This window comes from Pyxicephalus adspersus, chromosome 2 (assembly GCF_032062135.1).
Source record: "Pyxicephalus adspersus chromosome 2, UCB_Pads_2.0, whole genome shotgun sequence".
NCBI classification, from domain to species: Eukaryota; Metazoa; Chordata; class Amphibia; order Anura; family Pyxicephalidae; genus Pyxicephalus; species Pyxicephalus adspersus.
Genome location: NC_092859.1, coordinates 42,067,114 through 42,079,245, shown reverse-complemented (window position 1 = coordinate 42,079,245; position 12,132 = coordinate 42,067,114). Strand labels below are relative to the sequence as shown.

Genomic DNA, 12,132 nt, shown 5'->3' with positions numbered 1-12,132 from the left:
AAGGCTCATGACAGGGCCATAAAAAACTAAAGTGTATCTGTATGGATAAAAATCTCCACTACATTATTAGAATTATACAGCTTTGCTTGATTTTTACTAATATTTATTGTATACATTCACAATAGAATGTAAAGCAATCTTAATATTTACCTGAGCGCAGTGCTGACAACAACAAAGAAACAAATAAACCAATTAGACAATGTATGGTCATCTTACTGCACAATACTTTTTGCATAAACCCACTACAAAAGTTGTTCTACTTACTTTCTGGAGTTGCATCCTCTGTAAAATAGCTAGTGGCTTCAAGGGCGGATTCTGTTTCCTCTGAGCTCAGTGCTGTAGGCAATAGGAGATGTAAAATGTGACCAGATTACATATTCAAAAAACCTCAAACAATACAATCAGCACATTAAAACATTAAATTGGTGACCACCACAAAAAAAAACAATTGATGGTGCAAGGTGGGTATAAAAAGTTTAGGGAAAAAAACATATTAGACAAAAATAGCCAACAGCAATTTGTTTAACAAGTCTACAAAATTATTGGCAATGTATTCAAAAAATATCTTTTTTTTTCTCTTAGTCACTTGTCTAACTGAACAAATATGTTTCCTATTATCATTTCCATTTTTCATTCTGCACAGACATCAGTTAAAATCAACTCTAATCAGCCAAAAGCTATAATGTAGCAAGATCAGAGTAAGCCCTGTATCCTGGATATGTCTTGATAAGAGACAAGTATAAGGCTAGGTACACACGTCCAATAATTGTCGTTGGAAAGGATCTTTCACGTTGCATGAACAAGCGCTGTGCAACAGCTCTGCTCTATGGAGAGGGAAGGGAGACTGATGGAGCAGCAACCCGCTGCGCTCTCTCCCCTTCTCTTACAATATGATCGTTCCTCCTCCGCGGATCCTCCAGGACGGTCGTCAGAACGATGGACGTAGTGCGTTATACACACACCAGATTCTCGTCAGATATCAGACCTGAGGCGATTATTGGACGAGAATCATCTGACGTGTGTATGTAGCCTAACTTTATAAGGGAGATAGATATACAGGCACTGTATCTTGGCATGCTTAGTGTCTACATTAGTACAGACATAAGCAGGAGCTGCAATTATTGTTGTAGTGAACAGAAGATCTCAGGTATTGTTGTAGGGAACAGTTGAGCTCAATTATTGTTGTGGTCCAGTGGAAAGTGAAGTTGTATATTTGTACAAACCCTGACAATTAACCTCCCTGGCAGTATTCCCGAGCATGGCTCGGGGTGGATTTTACATACCAAAAGCGGTAACCCCATGCCACACTCGGGGTGGAGTTTCCCGGGAGATTAAATGTCCTACATGATTCCCACGTTCCAGGGGAAGCAGATACCGGCCGGGCAACTGCTTGCGAGTGCCTGGCTGGAAGGCGGGACCATGGAGATGGTAGGCGGGACAGGGCGGAAAATTTGAAATAAGGATTTTTAAATGTACTGCTTTTAGATTTAAAAATCCTCATTAATCATACCACCAGGGACAAGGCCCTTAACCAAAGAACTATTTACTATTTCTTAATGTTGCTTGTCCCTTAGGATGATTGACTTACAAATTTATGGTATTTTCATATGGTGACTCATGACATGACTCCTTTTTTCTACATGTATCTGAACATGAATTTGTGATGCTTACCAGGGGGTAGGTGTAACTTGTACAGAAATTTCAATTTATCTGTCATATCACCATGATACATTCCACCTAAAAAAGGAAACAAAATAGGATTTTACGGCTTGCAGTTAAAGTTCTGCTAAAAAAATGAAAAGTCTTAATGTATCTAATTAGTTAAAAACATGACAGTAGCAATGCATTGTTCATGCATTTGTTTTACATACTTTTGCAGTTGGTCTCTTTGTAATTTGGGACCTAAGAGATGAGGTCCATCACGCTACAATTTAATGCCTAAGGCAGGGGTCGGCAAACTTTTATGGCCACTAGGCCATTTATGGGGTGGGCGGGAGTACACTAGGCCAGACTCCGAGTCCCGCCCTAATGGCTCCGCCCACCACCAGGGAATGCCCTCTGACGTGAAATCCCTCTTCTCGGTATGCATTGCATTCTATTCACCACGGCGGCAGAATATCAACGCCAGCCTAGGTAAATAGGGGAGCAACTGCAAGGAGGTGGCTCTGGTAGTTTTTAACGCCCCCTGGCAGATCCATCTGGCATTAGGCCAGATCGGCCAGGGGGCGTTAGGCTGGAATGAACTACCAGCTAGGCCGTCTCTGGCCTAAGGGAAGTATGGAGTGTGTATTTAAATCATGCCTGATACCATTCCTATACCTATATATACAAGAAAGGGAAGATTTTTACCTATATGTTTTTATTGTGGATGAATATGAATACACAGTCACTCATGTGCAAAACGTTTAAAAGGTGTCAGATAAGGAACTTAATAAGATTGATAGAGTTTCTAGTTGTCAGTCTTCAAAAGGAATCACATTTCAAGCCCAATCATAAAACAATTTTTCGTAACCATCCTGAAAAATTTAAAAGCCTTTAATACAAAAATGCATTAAAAAACAATGCCTAACATTTTCCTGCAAAGATACAAAAGCAATGGAAATAGGAAAAGAACCAGTTAGTAGTTATTTATTTCAGGGAGGTGATACAATTTTCTGCCACTACTCCAAAAATTAAAGAGACCAGTGGTTTTTCCAGTCTTGGGTCCCTGAAAGCTTCTATGTTGATAATTTTTTTTTAACACTGCTTCTCCAAACAGAGATTTGAAACATCCCGACAAGCTATTTGCTGACCCTACCCCAAGCACTTGTTACCTGTTTTTTGGGAATATAGGAAGAACCCTACACCCAGAGGAAAGGCGGGGACAGTGGATGCTCAACTGGCTCCATGGGATCAGAACAGCCTGATCTACCTTTTTGCTCCCCTTTAACCCCTTCTTTGACTGCTTTGTATAAAGAAGATGCAGTACACGTTGGTGATCCTGATCCACACTGGTCCAGATGGAAGTGGAAAAACAACCTGGTTAGAATCCTGATGGAGAGTGGCTATCTACCTACTGCAATGAACTATACACTTTTTGTCATGATTTTCACCATGGTTTAAATAGAAAACAATCCCTTAAAAAGTATGACAATTTATTTTTATTACAAACCCAGTCCAGTGACGAATTCCTTAAAATTTATTAGGGAATCCTTGTTGCTGTCCAACAAGCGAAAAATCCGTGTTGCTAGTATGGTTGTATGAGGTCCAAATGACCATGGAGTGAGCTGAGCAAACAACTCCTGAAACTGGTCGAGGTCGATGCGATACTGCTCCAGGTAAGGCAAGCTAGGGTCATGGCGATTGCTGGAAGCACGGTTCCCGCCCCAGTAACAGCTCATTAAATGCTGAGCCTGAGTGAAAAACATAAAGGATTACATGGCAAAAAGATCCATATGTAAATAATGCAAGGATATAATGCAAAGGTAAATGTAAAATAGTGCTAGAAAGCTGCAGGGCTGAGACCAAGTAGCAAGATCTTAGAGTTAGTAAGCCATCTGCTCTAGAGAGCATCTAAAGAGCATCCCTGGTCTTCTGACAAAATTATTTTTCGAGTGCCCCCACCATGCTGTTGGGGGTTAAATGCCTGTTTCAGATTAGAGGAATAAGTAGAAATATTTTTTGACACTCCCGCAGGCTGTACCCTAGCTGCATGACTGGTTTTCCAAGGCTCACCCAAATTGCAGGACAATTAATTCATTAGAGCAGATAACCTGTCCACATCTCAAGACTGTATGAAAATGGAGAAGGATGCCAGAGGTCAGGAAAGTAGGAATAGTGACAAGTGTGGTGCCTTTGCTGTTTTCCATAGACAAAACCGGAGCCCCACTGCAGAGTCATTTTTAACTTTTTCTGGAGTTCAGCTTTAATTACAGGTTGAGCTTTGATATATTTTATATAGGGCTAGATCACTTAGCTGAATGAGTTCTTTTAAAAGATTAGTAAAATACAAATGAATCTTCCTGTACAGATGCTGCGTGAGTAAATATTGCTAGAACATATTTTCTTTGGCATCTCAGTCACATTCCTAAACTACAACTAAAAAGGATGCAAGTCCAAACAAGTCCCAAATACAGCTATGTGATGCAAAAGCCTCAAAAAGTAACCAAAATAATATTTTACCTCTCCTAACTGGGCTAAACTCTCTTTTATTTGTATCTTGCATGTATTTCCAGGCACTGCTGCTCAAAAGGGTGCATTTCAGGCAGAGCTCTAAATCCAGAAATCATTGAGCAGGACTAGATGTGGCCAGGAATCTGATTGGCAAGCTACTTGTGAATCAGCAGTGACAACAGTATCACCCAGGAGAGTGAAACTCTGCTCTGAAATTAGAAGCAGTGCAACATCACCGCCACATCATTACAGGAAGCTCCATTATGGTGGATTGACAGTATTTTTGGGCTTTGCGGTAGTATGAAGAAACGACTGTAGGTGCAGATACATTATATTACATATATATTAAAAATAACTTTTTTAAATGAACCTAGTTCTATGATTTGCTTCATGTAACAATAAACACAAACCTTGAAGTGGACATAGAGATCTTCTAGCTCTTCCATGGAGAAGCCAAGGTCAGTAGAAATGGCTCTCACCTAAACATCAGCAAGGGGTAAAATAAATTATATGCTGTGACACTTGCAATAAAAAGTATTGCCCAAGTGCAATGTAACATATTTTACATGATCTATTTATTCTTACCACACTTCTCTTAGCAGAATCTTCCAAAGACTGTATGACTTTTAACCTTTGCTTGAACCGCATTTGCTCAATGTCATCAGCTCTTAGACTGCTGAACTTCTAGAAACAGAAGATAGGAATTTATGCAAAAAAAACAATACATTTCTTTATCCTTGATATCGATGATGATTCTAAGTAAGAAATATTAGATAGCATTACCTCATAAGATGCTTTGATGAGATCAAAAATGTCAACTTCAACTGAAGGTTCGTCACCACTGGTGAGTAGCGCATGCAAGTGGGGAATTGGAGGTGACACACTTTGCTTGTTCACCACATTGTCAAGATATCTAGAGGAAAAAAGGACTTTGAGCATCCAATATCAAGCATCTTCCTCATTTTATCCATACTGATTTTATTGTTGTTGGTATTGATATAAATGTTTACACAGACTCGATCTGCTGTCATCACATGTAAAAGCAGAACTAAACTCCTTAGAATGACATGTCCATGCGGAGCTAGAGGAATCAGTTCCGAGACAGTTCATTACACTGGTTAAATACATTCTGCTAGAAGCCTGCTTCACAATTGCTGGATTACTGGAAAGCTTCCAATATCCCTCTTGATTTTTCTAAACATAAAATGTTTGGATAATGATTAATGATAAATTGACATGTACCCTTAAGAACAACCTGAATAAGTTTTATAAGACATGGTACCCGTGGATTTTTTAATGTGTAATCTCTAGGAGTGGAACCCACCCAAACTCATCCTCATCCAGTTGGTTTCCCTAAAACTCCCCCCCCCCCCTTTTTTTCAAATGCTCAAATGTTTTTTTCTTTGTTTCCCTTACGTTTATTACCCCTCCCTGGTTACTTGATATAATTCTGATATAGAGTAAGGGGACCTGAAAGATTTGAAGAATGGTTATGTTATAATATTTCTTGATTAAACCTTTTGTATAGATAACAATAAATAGTTATTAGTTCTCAAGCTTTTTTTGACAATGGAAATCTAGGCTAGTTTGGACAGTTAAGAAATGATAATAATTTTTGATGACCCCCTATACTAGGTTTCCTTTTCCTTCTTGTTATTGTTTATTTTACCAATGTTTGTAATTTATAATTGGAAAACTAATAAACTTTTTTGAAAAAGAAAAAGAATGACATGTCCAATATCATCTTAAAGCCAGGCTCTATATACTGAAACACACCAGCAATTAAAGGAAAAAAAAAGCCACCAGGAGCAGGGCAAGAGGTTTTTTTGTATGTCTTTTCTAACACCTAGTGAGATACATGTAATTCTAGGTTATTAAATCTGCTTTTAAAGTGGTGATTTATTACCTTCCAAGTATTGTCATGGCTTCGCCTTCATCACTGGAGTTCAAGAGAGCATCCATGTTTGCCTCTAGTACAGCCAATGACAGCTGCAGAATCAACTTGATGCCTTCATAGAAAAAACAGTCAACCACCACCACAGCACTCTCAAAAGGCATGACACTGAGGAACAGGGTAAGGAACCAAGAAAGAGAAATGGTAGAGATGACTCCCAGCTCTTGCATCTTCTCAGAAAGCTGAGGTAGGCACTCACGAGTCAGCTCCTCAAACACTCCCTGGTCCACCAAGGCTCCTGAATACCCAATAAAGAGGTATTAGTCAAACAAAAATTCTGTGCATGCTATTTCAAACCTTTGCTGGCTCAATCATGAAAGTGTTGTTGAAATGTGTACCTGCGATAGGGGAGTGAGCGGGTTCTAGCATTATGACGTCACTCGGGGAAGCTTCTTTCTCTTTAAGTGACACGCTGCTCCCCGCGCATGTGTGGTCCGTGATGTCCAAAAGGTTGGCGACTACTGCTTTAAACCATTTTCAACCCAACCCCATTTGACTGTCCTTGGTAAATAAATTAGATTGGCCATATATATATATTTATTTTTTTTGCAGCTGGTAGGACTGATCTAAGTGTTGTACAAATGGCACCACTCTTTATTGAAAGAGACAATTACATGGGCTGTACTGCTTTATATGGTTGCATCCAAATTGAAACCCTCCCAATCAGCTGCAAAGGCTGTCATCATTCTGGATGACAGCCTTTGCAGCTGATTGGGAGGGTTTCATCCAGAGGCTGTCATCCAGAATGATGACAGCCAGAATACCAGAATACTGCAGTCCCTGTTTGCCTGCCTGAAATACACCCCCTTCCTTCGAAAACAGCATTTTCTGAATTTTGGAGCTACTACCTCAAGTTAATTAGACTACTAAACTACACCCAAAAGTTTATTCTTACACATTTTGCTATTGTTGTTCTATTACCTATATACTAAATGTGTTTTTTTTAAAAGGAGCTCAGCACTTCTTTCCTGTAGCACAATATTGTATTATTAACAATTGAAAAGGTTTTCTGTCAATAACAGTTTCAAATGAGCTGGATGTTTATCATGACTTACCAACTACTCGTGTATTGTAATAATCTGGTAGCATCCGTTCACACAGCGATACCAACAACCAGAATGCTTCTTCCTCATTACAGTATAGCAGGAGAACTGAGGTCACTATATTCATGGCCTACAAACAAAAGTAATTTTTTTTTGTTACCTAGAATATGAGAAGATGATTCTGTTCTGAAACCACTTTTTCAGCATATGACAATACTGCTACATTACTGAGAAATCCAAACTTTGCATATAATGACAAAAATGCATAAGCATACCTTTTGTGGAATAGTCTGAAAACAATCAGAAGATCTTGAAATGAAGGTAGTTGGAAATCAAATATTGACTTTTCTTGTAAATACTGTGTACAGCATGTTCAGGAGGTGTGGGAGACCAGGGTGCAACTTGAATAAATAAAGTGCAAGTTTGTCTTTAACTTTAGCTATGTAAATCTCTGGATTTACTTTTTTCTTCTGATGAGGGAATATCTGCCTTAAACTCTTTTTTAACCATATACTCAACTTGTCACATTTGTAACATGGTTATTTAAAACCACTGGTAATCGTATGAAGCCTTTTTAACCTACTATTCCTATTCACCTATGCTAGCACAAAGAATGCTAATACCTGGCAATATCCAATGTTGGGGTTGCGGAAAGCATAAGCTGTGAGCACACGGCGAAGAGCTGCTATTCCTAGCTCATTCTGGAATGCAGGGTGTTCAGGCATGGAGCGGTGGAGGTCACGCTCAATCTCATCTGTTGCAAGGTTACATTTTCCCATGGACTTCTCTACTAGGTCAGCATAGTAACCAGGATGAGTTGCCATCTCATTTGATGCTCCTGAAATACAAATGAAAAAAAAAAAAAAAAAAAAAATCAGATTTTACATTTACATTTCCTTAAAGAGGAACTAAACTGAAAAGTGCTTAAAACAAAAAAATACACTTACCTTCAATCCTAAAGGACAGTCTGATCCATCCGGAGGTGTCTTCCATTGGGTCCCGCGTTGTCCCGGCATCTGTCTCCGAGCACCGCCATCTTCTCCTCTTCCAGGTTCTCCTTCCCATGTCACCCGATGCAGGCACGAGATCGGGTGACTTAGGTTGGAAATAAAACTTGTCGATCTCCCTGCGCGTGAATGAGACACCCTCCTTATCATGAAAAGCCCCAAACATCTGCCAGTCTATAAAAACATTGCTTGCTGTATATCTTACCAACATGCTCAACCCAATATTCACCCCTCACTATCCCTTTAAATTTCATCTACTCAAAATTTTACATGAGGTTGCAAAAATAGCAAAATGTCAAAACAGAGGAAGTTCATCTTGAAACACCATGGGACGGATCCCAAACCTTTACATTTGCTATTGGAGGACGTTTGCTGTCTGCTCTATATGGCTATATAGGATAAGAGAGAGATGGCTTTATGCACCCCCTTTAGTTCTGCAAAAAAACAAAAGGAAAAGGGTTGTCTCACGGTAATCCAGGGAAAACAGAATTTCCCCTTATTTTGTTAAATGAACAGTCTTCACTCTTTCAAGCTTTTAATAAATATATACACAGTAAGTTTACATATTTTTCAGACTTATCCAGACAGAAATGCACTTTTAGAGTCAGCAATAGGTGAGGACAATTTTTACTTTGCTTTTGCTTTCCTGAACCTGTTGCCTCCTCCAATATGTCAGAGGGGTAGCAACATTACATGTGCCACTTGCCCTCATACTATTTGTAGTTAAGTTGGCTCAATCTAGCATTCCAAGATAAATAAAACAAATGATTTTAAATATAATCTATTATCCAGGAAAATGTTACTCTATCACACAATCCTAATAATCCAATATTATACCACATCAGACTTACCTGAGAATAGGAGCCAAAGTTCCCCTCGAAGGCTCTCAGGAATGCCCTTTAAAACTAGGTCTCGGGTCTTTGATGTTCGATACATACACATTCCTCGCCCGTACTCAAAGTAGTGAATGTTCCAAGATTCCTCTTTCATTTTCTCCTTCGTCTAAGAAAAAGGAAAAAAAACAAACAAATATATCACAACGCATTATTATTATAATCATCAAGAATTTCACCTTTTTTTGGAAATTGATAACTACCCTTTTAGAAAATCATGACATTACTTGACACAAAACTGTAAAAAAAATGCCTCCAATCAGATTTTACACCTATTGCTGAAGTCACAACAACAAAAAATTCTTTAATATTGGTTGTTATGACTGGTAGGTTTGCCTTATAAAAAAAACAGGTTAAATACAGTTATGCATTACCCATTTTGGCCCCAGGTCTTCTGCAGGTTCCCTTTGAAACAGTTTGAGAAGTCCATGGGACGCGGTGGGAGCATCTCCACAGCCATTTTTTTGAGAAATACTGCTGCCAACATCAATTGGAGTTCCAGAGAACAGCTTAGCTGTCTGTCAGGATGAAAGAAAAATGTAAAAATCACATTGTAAAACATCAAGGTGACCACAGATTTAAGATGATGGCTTAGCCCTAATCAACAATCCACACAGGTTTGCTCAGGAAAACCATGAAAGGGCAATGACAAATGTACCAAATGTGGTAACCAATTTTTGTAAGTTGAGAAAAGAAATTCTTATCAATTCAATCAAAAGCAAAGAAACTACGGGGTGAGGGTGCAAATTATGTACAGAAGCCCTTAAATAATTGATATGAAACCATTTATTACTTTTGTTTGTTAGTCTGCAGAAATCAGCTTAGAGTTAGATGGTTTAAATGTGGATTTCATCTGAATATTTGAGCTATTTAGGTTCTGCTGATTTACCAAAACTCAGAAAAGCTGGCACCATTCATTCTGCAACAAATGTATTGTCTTTAAGTTTGAGCTTCACACTAGTAAAATTGTAACTTTGATGTACTGTCTTACACAACAATTTATTTTAATTTCCCTTAGAGGAGAGTTCCAAAAAGCAGAAAGCTGTTTACCTCATACGTATCATTTCCCCAGCTTCCTTTTCTTGACGCAGTCTTTTGATCCCCAGTCTCTTCTCCTCCAGCCCTTTGAAGTGATGTCTTCTGCAAGAAATCAGAGATGCGCTGCACCAGAAAGTTTCTGTCTTTCAGATTGGCAAACAGGAACGTCATCTTCCCTTTAGTGCTGATGGACAGAGGACTTGGTAACACACTTGAGCTATCAGCTTTTTCCACAATTGTAACCTGTTAGATTAGAATATCCCCACATTAGATAATTACTTGCAAGCCATTTTCATCTGGAAATATCCGATATTCGATACTATAGTCAATGCTTTAATGCTACACTTTTCCTGTAGGATATAGTAAAAATACAAGCTTACAGGGGGTTTAGAAATTTTTGTCGCTTTGCAGCCTGATATAAAGACTAAAAAAATCAGCTGTATTTACTAAGTGCAACCTATAATATCCAAGTGTAAGACATAACAACAGCAGTTCAGAAAAAAAAAATGAATTACAGAAATTGCTCAAAACCCAACCTTGAGTCAATATGGACTAGAATATCCAACTAGACCACAAACAGACATTCACCTTTTTCCCCTTCAGCCACTGTGTGGTCAGTTTTGCTGTGTGCTTCCATTGAATTTACAAGTATCCTTTTGTGGAGAGCGATCCTTTATCCATGGTTCAGTTTCGTTATTATTGTTATGATGGGGGATGAGTTTCCTAACCATGTCTCATTGGGATCAACCAGCACCTGTCTGCAGCCATTTGATCTGGCAAATCTTATGTCATCTACACAAACTGCTTTCACTGCTAGCTTTTGCCTGAAGTTTTACTTTACTGCAAACACCCTATTTTCTCACGGATAGAACAACCAGCAATCACTCTGCAGAAATTGCTGTAATTGTGTCATTTGGCCAGAAGCATTTTACCTAATATTATAACCTTCAGTGACCCCAAGTACCATTGGGGATATATACACTGCTTTAATAAACACTGCCATGAGGAAAAAAAACAAAACTTTTGTACTGTTTTTCAAAATATTAATAATACATTTTAAAACAAATGAAGGAAGCTAGGTATGATAAGATATGAAGGTTATATAAAAAAAAACAGTAAGCGGGGGGAGGGGGGTTGGGGGGGACTACTTACTATTTATTGCTATATTCTAGTTCAACATTTTTTTCATTACTGCAAGCTAAGGACATTTAGTAATACAAATGTAAATAACTTCAGGATATTGCTTCATTGCCAAAAGTGAGACAATTAAAACTGCTGGTGTTGTGCAGCATTCCACAACAAACTGTGTTCAGCTGCAAAACTTATCTTTCATCTTTTAAAGAAAAGGAAGGGTCTGGATTATAATTATTTATTTAAACAATACAATTTATTAAATGGTAGCGAAAAGATATCAATGAAACCATTATATAATCATTAAAAACAAAACTTCAAATTGCAGTAAATACAATATTTATTGAACTAAGATATATTTAAATCAAGTAATTCTCTCATAATGGTGTCCCCACATAAATCTACCAATGAGGTACAGTCTTAAGTCGGGTGGGGGGTGGGGGGGTCTCTCTGCTCACACCAACTGATTCTACCACCATGACATTATCATGCAGTGCTCTCTTCTGAAGCCTGGGAGAACCGTATCACTGGAAATCAATAAAAAGTGTCCAGGTTATTCAAGCAGCAATGTGGGTTTCTGAGAAAAAACTCTCTCCCACTAGGCTGTAGAAAGTAGAAAATACTTGGGGAGGGGGGAGGAATTCAGGTGATTACCTGGTGGCAGAATTTTATGAATGCAGAGGTAACAGGGAGTCCCTGGGAGGTACTAGCATACAACCTAATGTTAAGAGGTAAGGGGTTAGGAATATATGATATGCAATCTGTATACTGCTCTACATAAGTAGGGATCACGTAATTTACAGTTTTTATTACATAATTACATAGTAGGTTAGGTTGAAAAAAAGACATAAGTGCATCAAGTTCAACCAATAGGGAAATAAACATATCCCAGATATAAAACCCATGGACGTAGT

General features: G+C 38.5%; 1 protein-coding gene across 2 annotated transcripts in view; it reads right to left on the bottom strand.

Annotated features, from left to right (window-relative positions):
- Nucleotides 1-12,132, bottom strand: part of TBC1D9B (TBC1 domain family member 9B) — a 40,830-nt gene that overhangs the window by 10,600 nt on the left and 18,098 nt on the right. For both annotated transcript variants that reach the window (XM_072400581.1, XM_072400582.1), the window contains exons 7-18: nt 10,100-10,330; nt 9,424-9,567; nt 9,008-9,158; nt 7,773-7,987; nt 7,162-7,279; nt 6,059-6,344; nt 4,936-5,065; nt 4,738-4,836; nt 4,563-4,631; nt 3,152-3,392; nt 1,672-1,737; nt 265-336 (exon numbers count right to left, since the gene is read on the bottom strand). In XM_072400581.1, the coding sequence (XP_072256682.1) occupies nt 265-336; nt 1,672-1,737; nt 3,152-3,392; nt 4,563-4,631; nt 4,738-4,836; nt 4,936-5,065; nt 6,059-6,344; nt 7,162-7,279; nt 7,773-7,987; nt 9,008-9,158; nt 9,424-9,567; nt 10,100-10,330 (1,822 nt within the window). The remainder of the gene's footprint in view (nt 1-264; nt 337-1,671; nt 1,738-3,151; nt 3,393-4,562; nt 4,632-4,737; nt 4,837-4,935; nt 5,066-6,058; nt 6,345-7,161; nt 7,280-7,772; nt 7,988-9,007; nt 9,159-9,423; nt 9,568-10,099; nt 10,331-12,132) is intronic.